Below are 18,411 nucleotides of genomic sequence, written 5' to 3'. Positions count from 1 at the left end.
TAAAACAATGCCTTTTATTATTTTGATAATATGTATTATCATCAAATTTTTCAATATGAATATATTAATATCATCAATATGGTTGCTGAAGGCAGTTAGAAAGATTAAATTATTCATGGCACTTAATTTTAATAAACAATATCTAATTACAACCAAACTATAATAAAAATACAATTATAATAATATAAATGAAAAGTGTACAATAATGATAGAAGAATTTACTTGGTTAACTAAACCTCAAAGTGATTAAATTGACAAATCGTCAAAATTGGTTCATTTGTTAAAGTTGAGTAATCTGACAAAATTTTATTTGCAATATCTCTAAAAATGGAAAAGTAGAAGATAGGCAACCAATTTAAGGGTCATGAAACGAAAATTTTCGAACTGGGGAACTCTGCTACGTTGTTAAAGAATGTACAATGACATTTTATTTTTTCAGTTTCTCTTGAAAATGGGAGACGAAAAAGCATTAAGTCCTTGACCAAGATGTCATAAATTTTCACAATACAAAAATTGGTGAAATCGGACACATGATTGGAATTGAGTGGCTAGTTCATTGGTTTTCCCTTATTATTTTAAATTATATATATTTACTTATTTTTCAACATGTTAATTCCATGTATTGTAAATTTAAGTTACTTTATATCAACTTGGGTTTTACAAAATACAAGTTATTTGATTCTTTTTTAATGCAATTTGTTATTGATTTCTTAAAAATAATTTTAAAATTTCTCATAGCAATTTACAGCAGTTTCAAATTATTATAATATAAAAAATGCAAAATATCTTGCAACAGAATATACCATTTTTCGAAAATAAATAGAAGAAATCAGCAACACAAATTTCAGTATCATATGATAATCAGTATCTTCTCCCCTCTTCCTTTTTATAATAAATAGAAGATTGTATTTTTATAAAATTTATCCAACAATTCTTTACATTTTTTTAAAACTTATTTTGTTAAAATAATAAAAATAAAATAATTGCAATTGCAAAATAAATATAAATTCTTAATAAAAAAAGAATATTTATGTAGCATTTTATATACATAAGTTCCTCTCCAATCACTTTATTTACAATGAATACATTTGGAATGTTAATTTCCTACTCTGTCTCTGGGAATCAATCTTAATTCAGCACCATACTTCAGAAAGACATCACCTAAAAAAACAAATCCCTCATTAAAATGAAATGGAATCACCATATTAATTGAATAAATTCTAATTGATATTGTTAAACATTGCATTTGAATATATTTCACTGTGAACGTATGCATATAGTAGGCTCTCTACACAATTCTACGAAATACTTATTTTTACATGACCTGCATTCTAGGGATAGACTGCAAAATATATAAAAGTATGTTTCTCATATGCAATGTTTTAATAAAAATTCATGTTTTTAGAAAAGATTAGAAAATTTCAAGAGCAAAAGAAAATAATGGTTAAAATTTGATATGTAAAAGGAAGCATAGTTTAAATATGTTTTATTCTGAGGATAGCAATACTTTTATACTGCTTGAAACCTAATTCATAAATATTAGAACAGAACAGATTAGATTAACAGAAGATAAGAATTACTCTTAATTTTTTCCTTTATAAAGAAATTAAAATTATGCTAGAAATAAATCTATCTGCAGCCAAAGTCCATGGTTAAAAATTTCTCTCGTTTGTATTGTATGTCTATATTCAAGAGGAATGTAAATTTTTTTCTGCTGTTTTCAAATATGTCACAAATAATAGCATTTTATGTGATGGAATTATTACAAAAAAAATTAACTATGAAAAAAATTCTGAGCATATCCCCCTGTATTTAAAGAAAAATTAATTTTAAAAATAGATTACTTTATAAATTTAAAATTGAAACATGAAGCAAGATGTATTCAAAAACTGATGCATTTCACTAAATATTTTAATACATGGTATTTTTTATTACTAAGTAAATATAATAGCAATAACAATAATAATACTAAACTTAATAATTCTACAATTGGGAGCTAATTATGTATCTATGTAATTAACTTTTAAAACATTAATTCTAATTTGCAGAATAAAAGGGAATGCTATATTTTATTTCTTTTAAATATTTTGAAAGATATATTAGCAAATCATGATTGCATGATAAACAATTTTGAAGCTTTCATGTATCAAGATAATCTTTTATTTACATTAATTAAGGTTTCTAAAACGTCTGAAGACCTTTTTATTTTCAAAACAAAAACTGTAAATTGCAATTGTAATAAAACAATTGCCTACAAACACTTTAATTCTGAATATTTTCAGTAAATATGTAAGAAAATTAATAAAAATAAATTAATACAATATGACAAGATTGTAATTAAACTAAAACAAATGTGGGACGACTCTGAAGGGAGATGAATAAGTTTGAAATTGAAAGTTTGGGTTGGCTTCCGCAAAATAAAAATGTATAACATATGCTTGCATTTTCTACATAATGTCAGATCTAATATATAAAAAGATTATTTTACTTTCTTATGTAAGCCTTCTTTAAATTGTCAATTAAATAAAGAAAAACATGGTTTATTAATATTTTATAACCCATTCCCAATAATATAATATATACTCCTAATAATATCCATAAGATAATGTCAAATCATATAACTAATGTCAGAAACAATAAGAAGGAATTTCTTTGAAGTTTAAAAAGGAAAAACTAACAATAACAAAAATAAGTAATAACATACATATACACACACAAAATAAATAAATAAAAAGGAAGAATGCATACCTGCTGTTTGAGATGGATTGATTCCTACACCACTATCTGTAATAATTGCACTTACTTCAGGGCTCACTTTAAACTAGAAAACAAACACATTTTAAATTAAGAATTATAATTTATATCTCACCCAAATTCCAATTTTTGTGTATCATTGTAGGCAGGGGGGGGGGGCCTTAAATATTTAAGAAGAATCAAATATCAACATTCCTTATTTTTTGAAAGAAAATATGAATCCAACAAAAGGGAAAAAAGAGGAATGTAATAAAAATTACATTTTCATCAAGAAATTCCTTTGAAATATATAAAAACATTTAGTACAAAATTAAATAAACATTTCAAAAATTGAAATGATAATGGCAGAAATGTCAAGAATTTCTACTAATTATAAAGAAGAATTATTAAGGGCTTTTGGCACTTAATAGGGCAGACCATTGTAGCAACAAAATTTGGTATCTATAATTTAGTGAGCAGTAATGTGTATTTTGGAGAGATTTTTAAAAACTTTATTTAAAAGGACAACAAAATGTTACTATTTTTCTTTAATAATTTCTAAAATTATTTATCACACAAACATAATTTTTATATCATAGTTTCTTTTAATTTGTTGTTTTTCCTCCATTACTAAAATCAATGCAGAAACATACCTACAGAAAATGTAATTCAGGGCAAATACCAGAAATGTGCTCCCCCCTTTCTTTATAACTACAAATTTATATATTATCTCTGTTGAAATTTTATTCTAAGGTTAAGAGTTTAAGATTAAAATTTCAGTTAAATTAAAATAATAATGTACAAAACATTTCTGATTTATTAAGATTTACATGTTACAGATAAGATACTTTTGGCAACCTGATGATTCACTAATCAAATTAATTGCAAATATTTTCAAATGACAGTAAATTATTGAGCATTGTGATATTTCTAAATAAGACAATGAAAAATTTCAGATAATAATTAATACTGATTGCAAGCTAATATTGATTTCATAATTAATTTAAAATATTGTGCATGTGGAAGAGAGGGGGGGGGGGAAGGTAAATTCAAGAACTCCCATAATTGTTATATAAAAAGATCTCTGTAATTTACAGATTAAATACTTTATTTTTTAAAGTTTTTAAATACAGTATAACAAATTTAATTCTGAATACTTAAAAGCATTAACTGCTACAAATTTTAAAAATTAATTTTGAATGCATGAAAAAAAAAAACTTTTGTGATGAAATATTGATATATAAACAAGTGCTTTGTAGTTAATGCAGTTAATAATTTAACTGTTTAAAAATATTTTACAAATGATTGTCTAAATCATATGAAATATAATTACAATTACTTATCATTCTGATTATGCATAAATTGAAATTACAATAGTTGCATATTATTTAACTAATTATTCAGCAATATTTAAGTAAAACATATGTAATAATTGTTAACAATCAACAATGACACAGATGTTTTTATCTTGAAACTAAATAAAATTAACATCTCATGAAATGTAAAATAAAATATACTAGAAAAAAAATTATGCATAGAAACTTTAAATACTTCATCCTTCCTCTACATTTTACCAAATAAGTATTTCTTTCCATGCTTTACTCTGTTTGCTGAAGTAGGAATAACATAATTTGCATATTTTTCACAGATTTCAGAAGTCTGATGTCAATTTAGTATGTATATGGAGGGTATAATATTTGACCTCTATGCATACTGTAAAACAAGTGGGGAGTTAAGCATTACATTATCTTCCTATTTCTAAACAAAATCAGAATATGATCAAGTATGCTCTTTCGCCTTATTGAAATCCTTGAAAAGAATCTTAATGAATTTTTCTCTTTTTAAAAAAAATGTTTTAAACATCAGATCTCAGTAAATTTTTATTTTATTTTATTTATCTATTTTTAGAAATTGATTTTAGTTTGCTCCCAATTGTTAAAAGACTGCATCCTGTATGTTCCCCAAACTTCACTGGAATCATTTCGATTTTTAAGATTCTAGGGATCAACAGTTGCAATAATAAATAAATGCACATTTTTATAACTCTTTCAATTTCTCCATTTAACTATCTGGTAATGGCTAAAGGATGAATATTCTGTTTATATTTTATAAATAAATTGTTTAGTAATTTCATTGTATTTTATTTTATCATAAAAATTTTTGTGGAATCTATTAGCAAAATCTTTTAAAATATTAAGTATTATAGCCAATATGTTAATAAATTATACTGCCCATTTTTTTTTTAAATTTTTATGTTAACATGCTGCAATGCACCTAACATGCTATTAGAAACCCTCATATAATATAAGTAAAATGTGTATATTATTTTAATTTTGGAATGCAACTTTCATATGAGAAAGTAAAAGCTATTGAATCAGAAAAAAATTTAATTAATTAAGCATTAGATGGCATGGGCATTTACATGCAAATATAATATTAAGTAATTTGACTTTACAAAGTAGCTCATATATAAAATAATTAAATGGTAAATAATACAACTTAAACTTCAAATGTAATTAAAATACTCTGTTGAGAAAATATGAATACAAAATTATGTAGAACACATTTAAATTGAATTAAAAACACCAATATTCAAAATTCTAACAACTAGCTGATAATCAATAATAATAAAATTAAAAAAATAGAAACGTGAAGTTTTTCTAAAAAAATTGTAATGACACAATAAGTAAACCATAATAAATAGCTATTATTCCTAATGAAAGTAATGTCAATATCCAATTTAATTTCAGAATCAAGTATACTAAAAATAATAAAATGATGACAGAAATACACAATTTTATAATTCTAGAAAACTATGAGGAATATCCAGAAATTAAATTCCATTTCCAATTTTAGCTGCAGAATTGCCTTGTTCATGATTTCATACACACATACTATTTTTCTGATTCACTGATAAAGAATAAGAGTCATTTTTTTATTGCTGAATATAATATCAACTGAATGTTAAGCATTTATAATGTCAGAAAATTGAATATCCCTCTATATGCTATATTCTATTTTCTGCTTTCTTAATATTAGAAACACAAAACAAATTGAAATTTAGTGACAAATTTGTGAAGTTCACATACAAAATAGAAAAAAAGATTTGATGGTAACGCATTGAATGCAAAATTTCAATGAAAGGCATAAAAACATTCACAATGATGAAAGAAGTGGGGATCAGTTCCTGAATGATGATGATTTACTTACAAATATTGAAGAGAAAATTAAGAAAAAAAAAAAAAAATTCAACATTATGACAATGTCAATATATTTTCACAAATTTCCGATTCATTTCTTCATTGCAGCTTCTACAACAAGGTCATGTAAAAATTTGCACTCACAAAGATAAATGTTTCAACAACGGTGACAATTGCTGGGAAAAAGAAAAAAAAAATTAAGCATTGTATAACAGAACTTATTTTTTGGATACCCCATATATTACATAATTTCTAAAAACTTCTTTAAAGTTTTTTAATAATTAATGGCCCAGCAAACTGAATAAATAATAAAATAAAAAATTAATTTCTCTCTGATAAAACAAAGAAAAAAATAACCAACCTCTTCGGCAGCAAATTTTAGAACTGCAGTGAAAGGCGTATTCTCTGGTACACTGAGTCTAAAATTAAAAATGAATATTAAAACCATTAAAAGCAATTCTTATTTCTTAGCTAAATTTCAACAAAAATAAAAATATTTACTTGAAATTATATTACATCTCATGCTTAATACATAAAATAGATGTGCAAGAAATTTAGGATTAATATAAAAATAAATTTCTTTCATATTATTTGTATTATTAGACAAATAAGATAACAGAAATCTTACAGGGCATTTCAAAATTTTGATACCATAAAAGCAAAAAGTCAATTAGCTTATTTTTAATTAATAATTCATAAAATTCAAAACGAGACAAAGCAAAGATATCACTTTGATCTAAATATATTTAAGTTTGGACATCATTTAATAAAAGGTTCAAGTTATACTATTTATAATATGATTATGAATCAATCCCATAGCATTTAAAAGGAAGGAAAACCCAAGAAATTTTTTAACCCTCTACAAGCTGCTATATTATTAAAAAAAATAAATAAAATAAAAATCCTTTAAAATTACATAATTGAACTTTCATCTAATAATATTGTTATAGGTGTCCCTCCCCCTTAAATCAAAGTTCATTGTAATGTGTGTATGGGCTAATATCCAAAAGCTCAATAATGGATAAATGCCTTATTCTACAATGAAACATGAATTCAAACTAGTAGCAATGTATTCAAACAGCATGAAGTGTTTAGAGATAATTTACTCAACTATTCACTTGAACTCAACTTAATTCAGCTTTGTCTCACGGCATTTTATTATTTCAGTGACAGGGCAACGAAGATTTTAGGAAGATCACCATAACTCATGTCCTAATACATCTATCATCAAAATTCTTTCTGATCAATAATTTCGGAATCAATCAATAATTTCAATTACAATCAATAATTTCGTAAATTTAGGATAATTAACCTGGGGAAAACTCTGAATGCTGACCACAGATTTATCTTCCATTAGATGGTCAATGGAGTGGTCTAAAATCCCACAATTTTATAAAACATTAATATTCAAATTTTCATAATTTACTATTTTTTAGTTCCAATAAAGTGGATGCTCCTTTAAAATATAAGTGTCCTGAGAATATTTTACTAAATATGACTCATATGATCAAAGGTCTGCACAAAAGTACAAAATTTATAATTAATTAAAAAATTTGTTGACTTAAATTACAGTAAACAGCATTCTTTTATTGCACTTCAATTTTTTTTCCTACTAGATGTATATGCCTAATATTTATTTTTTAAATTACACAATCAGTCCTGATAAGAATGGACATTCTGTCAATTTTTTTTCCTACTAGATGTATATGCCTAATATTTATTTTTTAAATTACACAATCAGTCCTGATAAGAATGGACATTCTGTGTGTTTATATATATATATATATATATATATATATATATATATATCATATGAGCTTTTATCAATGTGATAAAAACATTGATAAAAGCCGATTTACAAAAAATTATTTTTGTACTGTATTATTTTCAGATGTGGCCATGGAAAAAATGCACAAATTTGTGTTGAATTTAATTAATTAAAATTTAAAAAAAGATGCACATTCCTACCCTTCCAAAGTATATATGTTCCAAATTTGATAGCTCTAAGTCAAAAAGTCTTGTTTTACCTCATCATGTATTGGCACTCTCATTTGTAGAATACTAATGCACACATATTTATCCTTATTATAAGTAAAAATTATTGAAAAAGCAATACAACTAACAGTTTAACTTTCAAAGTGAAAATCATTAGAATATCAATATCATTAATGTATTTACAACTGTAATTGCAAAAATTATAGTAAAGTTATATACTGTACTATTCCTGATATCAAAATTTACATATAACTTCTATGATCACATTCTTCAAATATTTTAAAATTTATGATTTCATAAAAATAGCAATAATAACATGAGGAATGAGAGCTAATAAATAATGAATAATAGATAGAAGTAAACAAATCTATATATAGTATTTTAAATTATGCAATAACTAAAAATTTATAGTACTAATCACATTGAAAAAGGGCTAGCAATTAACACACACACATCACACTAAAAAAGGTGATTTTTAAAATGTTTATTATCAGAGTGTCTGACGAAATTTGCAGTACTATTTCAATTACATCTCCTAAAGTAATGTGACAAAAAATTAAGTATTAGCAATAAGACTTAAGATTTACATAAAATCTACAGTAGAAAATAAAATTTATCAATTCATATAACATATTTATACTTACACCTTAAATGGCAACTTAGGATCTGAGGTCAGAGTTATTTTGAAAGTTACTTTAGACCTGAAATGAAAGTTAAGATTAAAAAGATGTGTCATTCGAAAATACATATATTTATGTGTATCAAAAACACTTAATAATTTTTCAGTACATTTCCATGACAGTCTAAAATCATCAAAATTGCTCATTTTCTTTCTCATTCAAAATTGCTCATTCCTTCAAGCAGCCAATCTGCTAAATCTCTGAACTTTCAACTCTGAATAATGAAGTTTAAATATTTATAAATTGTTCTTTTACGAGCATATTTCTTAACATGGTGTATATATATATAATGTCAGATGCTTTATAGTTGAACATAACTTTCTTCAGGAAAAGCTTTAAATTTTTGAAATAAGTATCCTTATTTTGGAAATAGAAATTTTCTAATAAAAATTTTTTTTTGACAGTTTAAATTATCAAACATTTGAAGAAAATACAAAAAGAATCAAATCTTTAAAGATTTAAAAATCTTTTTTGTCAATTCAATATTTAAATTGCAAAACTTCATATACAGATTTAAATTAGCATCAATAAAATCTTTAAGTTATAATTTATGCACTGTACAATTTTTTACTTTTAACTACAATGTTAAAGAAAGAAACTTAATTCAGATATAAATATTCAGTATAAACCTCAAAATCATAACTAGTCCCATTGTATACTTTTTATCAAAGTTATATGCAAGTGTATTTTTACAAAGGGAAAAAAATCAAGATAACATGCATTTTCTATTCTATTCATTATAGAGAAATATTAAACTATGGATTCATGAAACACACTAAAATATAAAATTAAAAGCAATTTGTAAAGCATTACTTACATAGTAATTTTAAACAATAAAAGACTTCAAAGAAATCTGAAAAATAAATATTTTTTTCAATTTGATAGCAAATAATTCACATATATACACAATAGAAATTTAATCAATTCTACTGAATGCATCCACATATTAAATTTCATGATAATAAATTCAATCAAATCAATATTCATTGAATAATTTATAATAATTAAATTTATGCATCATTCTGATGTTACACCTTTGAACAATCAAATCAAATATAAAGTAGCAAATTACTATTCATAGCACATTTTTAAAATTGGGCCAAGTAATTATATTCGTTGGCTCTGCAGGTTATTTGAAATATGTCCAATGAAAAATAAATAAACAAACTCAAGAAAAATGAAATCGAAGAGAGTCCAAAATTAAATTCATTATCTTTACGAATTATTCTATACTTTAGATTATATTTAACACAAACAAAAAAATAGTAGTAACATATTTTAAATTAAAATCAACCAAATTGTAATACATTCGCGATCAGCTGGTACTTCAAAATGTTCAGAAAAAATCAATATATAATAGGAACGAAGAAATTTATCCAGAAGTTTTAAAATGATGATTAATATTTACTTTTTACGACAGGTAAAGTTTATGCAGTTAGCACATATAATACCAACTTAACGATTTGCAGTATTGACTATAATCCACGCTGCACTTTCTGATTCCGAAACGAAAAGAGTGTTGCCATTAGCATTAATTGATTTTAATTTCTAAAATGCAGGTTGATTCAATATTCCTCAAATGAAATAATTCTTAATTAAACAGTTCTAATATTTTAAAATCATTTAAGAAATATTATAATCCACGATTTTTCCAGACTTCTTATTAAATGATGCTATAAAGAAAAATTTCAAAATAAATAAATAAATAAATATTCACTTTTTAGTAAGCCGCATAATATTCGAAATAGACTCATCTGCTCATGTTTGCTTTTAGTTTCTATTTCCACCTTTTCCGTCTTTAGAAGACGGGAGATTAGGTAAGTGTGCAAAAATGTGAAGAAAGAAGAAAAAAATTATTATATGCTTGTTGTTTTTTTCAGGTTGTAAGATTTTATTTCAGTTTGACTGATAAAAATTGTCAGAGTAATATAAGTAAAGAAGATTGTTACAGATCAACCAAATGCCGGGTCAAATGTTTTCTTTTAAAATCATAAATAGAAAAAAAAGAAGAAAAAAAATTCATTCTAAAAATATATTTTTCTGTTTAAATATTAATTTTTAAAAAATCAAATTGTTGATAAAACATAAATTTTTGTCAAACGGCATATCCTCGCCCGATTCAAACTATAAATTTTTTTGTCACGAATTATTGTGTAGTTTAATTATGGATTTGCGTTTATTGCGTTATAAATTCTGATGTGAAATTCTGTAAAAAATAACTTTGGATTTCCAGCAATTTACATATATTTAGTTAAATTTTCTAATATTTGGTACTTTTGATATAGTTCGTTTATTTGCTAAAGCAGTGTCATTTTTGAATTTGTAGTAATATACATTATTATACTACTTTCAATCTTCAAATTTTATTTTCCATTACTTTGTTATTAATATTCCTAATATTTGATACATAAATTGACTTGCTTTAGTAAATATTTTATTCCATAAAAATGCAAAGATATATATATATATGACATGTGAAAGACAATTTGTTATTTCAAAATATTTTATTTTGCTTTCTTTTTAGAAAATAATGAAGATTAATAATTTTAAAACTTATTTATTAATAACTGCTTTTAAAACTAAATACACACTTTTCTCTTCCCTTCGTAAGTGTCTAGCAGAATAGTGTTTATTGATCATGTTAATTTAATATTTAAAGAAATGATTAGATAATGTTAAAACTTTTTTTGAGTTACAAAGAAGAAATGAGGATCTAAGACTATTTTAAATAAAAGAACTTTTTTCTCAGAGTCAATCAGTTTTTATATCATGTAATGTGGCATGTATTTTATATAATTTATTCAATTAAGCTTTTATTGCATGTCTTTCAGCTCTCAGAACAACTTTTAAATGTTGTTACATAGAATAAAAGGCATTCCCATTGTTTAATGCATATTTTCACCCATTCTTCCTTTAAAACTATTTTTGTTTCCTTATTCTCATTGTCAGAGTTTTGATTTGATTTTTGCAATGCGGATGGTAAATTTTGTTCCAATGTCTTTTAATTTGTAATTGTATTTTGCAACTGTGTAACAACCATAAATTAAATATTTTAATTGCATGTTTTTCATCATTATCAGACTGAGATATAAACATTTTATCCCAAATTTTGTGTACTTGGCTTTAAATTGTTCTTCAATGTATCCATATATTTAATTTCTTCTAAGGTTTTACTTCTGAAAATTTCTTATACCTTTTTGTAACTACATCGGTTGTATAAGAAATTCATCAGTTCTATACTTGGTAGAAGAGAAAACAGAAGGATGAATAATTTTAAATTGATCTTCAATAATGAGAATGGAGAGGATTATGATACCAGAAGTCTTGAGATTTTGAATGTTGTTCTGAACAGAGATATAAAATCTTTTGAATTATTGTAGAAATTAGAGGGGGGTTTTTTATCTGGTGATTTGATTATTAAAATTCCTTGTTTGAGAGTGCTCTTCAAATTTTAGTACCAGAATACCTGTTCCTGCTTCAGTTCTAAACCTCAATTTAATATTCAAAAATATAACTACATCCTAAAGAATTATTATACAAGTTCATTTAAGAAAAAAAAAAATTAATTCATGTAATAATTTGCATTTTTAAGAGAAATGACAAGGAAAAATACAAATTCTGTTAGTTAAAAGTGTTCTTAATAAAAATTTTCTAACATGAATTTTTATATATTTTATCATTACAGTTGAACTTAAATTATGTTTTGTTTTTCTTTTAGAGCTTTAACAAGGAGAGAGAGTGACATTAATTCAATTTTGAGAGTTAAGGTATTTATCTTTGAAGTATATGCCTTAGAAATTTTATTTAAAAATTCTTTTGCAATAAAAAATAATAATAAATATAAGACCTAATTATATATCTTAAAGATATTAATTAGAAATTGTATTATTAGAATATATTTTAAACATTTCCCTCCCTGGTGCTTTCTAAATACAAAAATATTTCTAAAATGAAAGAAGATTTTTACTTTTTCATTATATCAGTATAATTTTATCTGATTGATATTCCTTTATCTTATTCATTCTAAAAATAATTTTTAATTTTTGCAGTGTGATGGTAAATCCTAATTTATTTCTTTATATCAATGAATAAATGCTGTATTTTATATTACATAATTTTCAACTTAAGAGGCATTTCTTAAATTTTGATAGCATTTTCAAAATTATTTAATTTATTATATTCATAATTTAAATTTTTTTTATTCACTGTATTAATTAAATATACTTTCTTTTTTTTCTAATTTTACTTTAGGTAACATAAAAACGGAAACAATGTCAAAAGTGGAAAATAATTTTCTAAAGAATTTGTTGGATTTAGATAAAAGGATCAGTTTGTCTCTCAGCCTATCTGCATCTAAAACTTCACCCTTGGGATATTTACGATCACATATGAAAGCTTTAGAATATTCATGCCATGGTGTGTTTTGGATTTGTGGAAGCATTATTGGTCTTTGGTTTTCAAACACTATTGAAAGGGAAGCTTTCTTTTTCAATATCCTTTTAGGTAAGATCTGAACATTAATATTTTTTACATTTATATAGGATTATTATATATTATGTAAAATAACTGCAAAATAATAACAGAAAATAACTCCTGTTTTGATTAATTTTCTTTCGAGATTTCTCCTTTGATTTGTAGATTCAAGATTATTTTAATCCCACTTCTTTTTTTGTAATTATTCTATATATCTTCAACAATCTAAAAATGCTGATTTTAAGCCTTGTTATATCTTAATAGATCTAAAATACCAGTTATGACAAATGATCTCATTGTATTAATCCAATAAATAAGATATCAGCTTCATGTGTTTGTTCTTAACTCATAAAAATTGTTGGTTGTATCAAAAGTGTATATAAGATCTATTAATCCAAAAGTGGTTTATCCAAATTTGCATTAATAATACAGTGAATTATTACTAAGCCCCACTCCTTTTACATATTAGGAATTTAGACTAAAATTTAAAGATATATTTACTTTGATAAAAGCAAATATGTGTAGTAATAATCAACAGATCAGATTATTTGGCATAATTATAAAATTTGATTTGTATATATAATTTAGAAGAATGTGCACTTCAAATCATTTCTTTGGAATTTTAATTAATTAAGAATAAAACAAACCTTTTGCAGTTTTCATTGTTAACTTTCAAAAATATTACTGCAAAAAAAAAAAAAAAAATATTTTTCCTCTTCTTTCAGATTTAAAAAGTATCTCATACTAATTTAGTTTAAAATATTTTTATGCATAATTTACAATACTTTTCATTGTTACTCTATAATTCAAACTGTTTTTATTATTCAAGCTGTTTCTCCTTAATTTTAAAGGCTAAGAATTAAAAATTTTGCTTAATTTTTTGTATTCTTTAGTAATATCTTTAAAAATTTAAAATTATATTTTGTTACTTGTAAATAAAATGCTCTAAGATATTAAGCATATTGGGAATAACACTTGATAACTTTATAAATTATGATTGTCACTCTGTGGTTCTGTTAGATGTAAAATGTGCTGCTTCATTTTAATACAGGGATCAAATAAATATTTTGTATGAATAATAACTAATGAAGTTAGAGTTGAAAATGTTTTATGCGATATTAGAAGATGTTGGAATTTATTTGACCTCATTCATATCAACAATAAACTGAATAAGTACAAGGCTAATAAAAATGCAGGTTTAAGTGTCTTTCAAAGTTTGAAGTTTTTTTTTTTTTAAGAATACATGTATATCATAAATAACAAATTATGCATAGAAAATTTAAATGAGTTTCATAACTGGATTCCCAACAAAGAAGCTGAGTGCCAAAGGTGGCTCATTAGAAAAATATAATGAAAACTAAATCTAAATTTGTTAACAAAATAAACAAAATGCTAATTGAGCTATTAAAATGATATTTCAACTGAGTCTAAAATTATAGTTAAATTAAGCTTAAAATAGTAGTCATGCTGAACTTTTTGATACTAGAAATGTCTTTTCTTTTATATTGAAGTTTGGATTGCATGATTTGATATAAATTTTTACAAAATGAAAATAAAAACAGGTGGACATTTTTTTAGGAAATAAATTAACTAATTTTTCATATATTTATCAAAAAAGTCTGATGAAAATATTCATATAATTATAGAACCAATAAACATGTTATGATTGAAGTATCATTTTTAAATAGTTATTAAATACATATTGAAAATACAATTGATATTATAAGAAATTTCCTGAATATTAGCTTGAGGCCAGTTGATATTAAAAATTCAACAATCTTTCAAAAAATGAAAAAATATATTTTAATATAAATTTTTAACATGAAATTTTATTTTCAAAGTTTTTAGTTTTTGATGAGTTTGTGTTCTAAAACACACACATGCATACACACACACATTATATATTTTTGCTGATTTTTATTACATATGAAAATTTGTCTCGAATTATATATTTCATCAGTAGTTATTTGCCCTTCATTATCCTACATTTTCAAGAAGAATCTCAAAAACGTTACCTGTCTTTATATTCTGTATAGGGAAGAACTTCATAGAGTTCCCCAGTATCAATGGATGTTTTGATTTTGCCACTTTACATGTATAATTAATTAATCAGAATGCTCTATGTTTATGGTATTGATATTATTTAAAAGAATACTTCTATTTGTTATAATATGATGCAATTCATTGAAGCTTATTGACATGATTAAATTAATACTATTAATATAGTGTGTAAACACCTAGCTACTGAAGATTATAATTCATTAAGGATCTAGTATTATTATAGAGTGTCTATGCAGTTTGTAACTAATATCTTAACTGATCTCCTTGCAGTGATTAAAAATTTTACAGAGATTTTCTTTAAAAACAAAATTTGTCAGACAAATGAAGGAGAGAGAGAGGATGTCAAGGATAATACTTTTTTTTAAGCTAGTAATTGTAATAAAAATTAATTTAAATGTTTAATGGATATTTTATCATACACATATTTGTAGATATTTCCTTGTGTAATTGTTTTTGGGGAGGAAATGCAGATTACCCAATTTTTTTTTTTTTTTTTTTTTGTAGAATAAATAATACTGCATTATTAATTTCCATACTGTTATCTTCTAAATGAATAATACTTAATACTTTTATTTAAAGTTATTTCATTCATGTTTTTTTATTTCATTTATAAAAATTTAGTATTTTCTTTGGTTTTATGCCATTTTTTAAAATTCCAATATAATGAGGGAATTAAAAATATAATTTCAAATCTTAAACATCCTTTATTTTTTTAAAAATAAGGGGTTGTGGTTTGAGATGAAATAATTGCTGTAAGCAAAGAGAGTAACATTTCCTAATTTTGCATTCATATTCGAATGGTACCAATTAATGCATTAAATTTTAAAATTACATTGAATAATCCATAAAAACATAATTGTTGTGTATGAGAGAATATGTCAAAATTTGTTATACTTACAGTCATCATTATGCTAACCAGATCTCAATAGAAGCAGTGAAATGGCATAAGTATTGATTAAAATGCTTCTTTCTATCATTATTCTATCTTGGAAAAATTGCAGTTGTTGCTAAATTACATTTTTTTATATAATTATATATATAAAAAAATGTTCTATTTTCCCAATTTATTATATTATGAACTCTGAAAAGATGCCTGAAAGTGCCAAATGATTAGGAATCTCTCTGCCACACAATGAGGAATGGATTCAATATGACTGTGTTTGCACACTTTTACAGAATATTATAAAGATATTCATTGGGAAATTGGAATTTCTTAGTTGATTCCAGTAGATAGTACTCAATGGGATGAACTTCGAAAATTGTTACTAATTACTATATCCAGTTAATAGAAAAGCATAAGGTGATTCAAATGATTTTCTAGTATATAGATGTTCTTAAATAGAGTGAGGTACTTTTTGCAAATGCTTGTTATATTAATTAATACCCATTTAATTGTTCTTATTTTAACTTACACATAATATTATCTAAATATATAAAATTGACTTATATTTACTTTATATTATAAATTAAAATGCATATTTTTGTATTAAATTAATTCAAAATTCTGATTTATTAATTAAATAAAATTAAAAAAAATTATGTTCATCATATGTTCTTTCATATATTTATATTAATTTAAGTATTAAATATATTTTTGTAATTAATAAAGGGAATAAATAGAAAAGTATGTTTTTAGAATGTAATTTTTAAAATTATTCCTTTAATTGCTGTGCTTTTTATGTAATCTAATTAGATAATATCTTCTATTTACTGCGGGAGTGTACTATTTTACCAATTTAACTAAGAATCCTCAGAATACTGGAAGTGATTGCAGATTATCTGTAATTTTTGTATCAAATTATAGTACCTTTGAGTGATATAATTTCAGTTTGAGAAGTGATAATTCCAATTGTGCTACTCTTATCGGCATGTTGATTAAGATGTTAATCATATATACAATCAAGGGGCATGAAAACATCTTGCAAAATCCTATTTGAAAACAGTGCTAATTTGCAAAGTTGTGTGGCATTAATCAGAGAATATTTTTCTACTGTTTAATTATTTACTTGATAGGTTATTTTATTATAACAATGGCATTCAAATTCCTATCTAGGTTTCTAATAGGATGCCAAATTATGCTAGACAATTCCACTCAAATTTTTTAAAACAGCCTTGTTAATAATAACTTTAAAAAATAACTATATTAAGAAACAAATCAGATTGTTATTTTTAGGTAAAAATTATAATTATGCAAATCACTCTCCTCAATTTTTAATTTCAGTTTATATAAAATTCTGTATTTTCAATTATAAAAAAATCAGATTGAAAAAGATTAAGAATATTTCTCACAATCTCTGTTTAATTATTTCCTTTTTAAATTTGAAGTTCTATTTATATGAAGTTTTTACTTGCAACATTTATTGATGATTTTTATAAAAACATGAATGTAGTGTCTTATTCAGCTTATAATTGTTTGATACAAATATTCTATTACTTGCTCTTTTATCATATATAGTAAAATATTTTTTTTTCAGCTTTATTTTTAGACATCATAAGTGTGGCAATCCTAAAAGCTACCCTTCGGAGGAAGAGGCCTTCTAATAATGAAGAACATGATATGTTCCTCACAGTTTCTATTGATAAGATGTCTTGCCCATCAGGGCATACTTCTAGAGCTGTCCTACTTACTTACTTACTAATAGCATCAACACCTGAATGGTATTTTTTTCATCTCATTCTAATGTTGTGGTGCATATGCACATGTGCCTCAAGAGTATTGCTTGGTAGGCATCATGTTGGTGATGTATTACTAGGAGCAGTTCTTGGTTATATTGAATACCTGATTATGGATTATGTCTGGGCTGGTCCTGAAACTGCTGAATGGTATTTGAGTATCTTTCGGGAATCACCAAGTATTCTTGATGAATTATAAGTATGAATAGATTGTGATATATAAAGCTAATATATGTGATTTGTTGTAAATTATTTGTATAAAATGCATCAAAAATGTTATAAATTAAAAATAAATTTTTTAATATCTTTTTGATATTTTTGAGAATTTGTTCTTTTTTTAAAATTTTATTTGATTTGGCATAAATAATGTTTAACTAAAAACTTATGGCATATAAAATTCATCTAAACTTGATAATGTTTTTATGCCACATATAAGGAAAACAATTGTAAATTTTCATAATAAATCTTTTCATTTTTAGGTAAAATTATGTTATTGTGTTCTGAATGACTTTTTTAAAGTTTGCTCTAAGCATTAAAATTTTATTCAGATATATTAACCCTCTTCTCTGTACTATCTTTTTCTCTTTGTCAATATT

The 18,411-nt window shown here is 24.1% G+C and overlaps 2 protein-coding genes across 3 annotated transcripts; one reads left to right on the top strand and one right to left on the bottom strand.

Moving 5' to 3' along the window:
- Window positions 1-1,007: 1,007 nt before the first annotated feature.
- Window positions 1,008-10,116, bottom strand: LOC129961753 (ubiquitin-fold modifier 1). Its single transcript, XM_056075301.1, has 6 exons — window positions 10,017-10,116; window positions 9,426-9,461; window positions 8,573-8,629; window positions 6,295-6,352; window positions 2,749-2,821; window positions 1,008-1,161 (listed from the first exon to the last, which is right to left on the bottom strand). Coding segments are annotated over exons 2-6 (255 nt in total). The 5' UTR covers window positions 9,428-9,461; window positions 10,017-10,116; the 3' UTR covers window positions 1,008-1,096.
- Window positions 10,117-10,313: 197 nt separating this feature from the next.
- On the top strand, window positions 10,314-18,130 carry LOC129961752 (polyisoprenoid diphosphate/phosphate phosphohydrolase PLPP6-like). 2 transcript variants are annotated; one of them, XM_056075299.1, is made up of 4 exons: window positions 10,314-10,425; window positions 12,327-12,375; window positions 12,860-13,111; window positions 17,617-18,130. In XM_056075299.1, the coding sequence occupies exons 3-4, from the start codon at window positions 12,880-12,882 to the stop codon at window positions 18,012-18,014; spliced, it is 630 nt and encodes a 209-aa protein (XP_055931274.1). In that variant the 5' UTR covers window positions 10,314-10,425; window positions 12,327-12,375; window positions 12,860-12,879; the 3' UTR covers window positions 18,015-18,130. The 2 variants fall into 2 exon arrangements, with proteins under 2 accessions (XP_055931274.1, XP_055931275.1); XM_056075300.1 differs by having other exon boundaries at window positions 10,413-10,488.
- Window positions 18,131-18,411: the final 281 nt, after the last annotated feature.

The sequence above is a fragment of the Argiope bruennichi genome, chromosome 2, assembly GCF_947563725.1.
Source record: "Argiope bruennichi chromosome 2, qqArgBrue1.1, whole genome shotgun sequence".
Classification (NCBI taxonomy): Eukaryota; Metazoa; Arthropoda; class Arachnida; order Araneae; family Araneidae; genus Argiope; species Argiope bruennichi.
The sequence above is the reverse complement of the archived record's forward strand: the minus strand, read 5'-3'. Positions and strand labels throughout refer to the sequence as shown.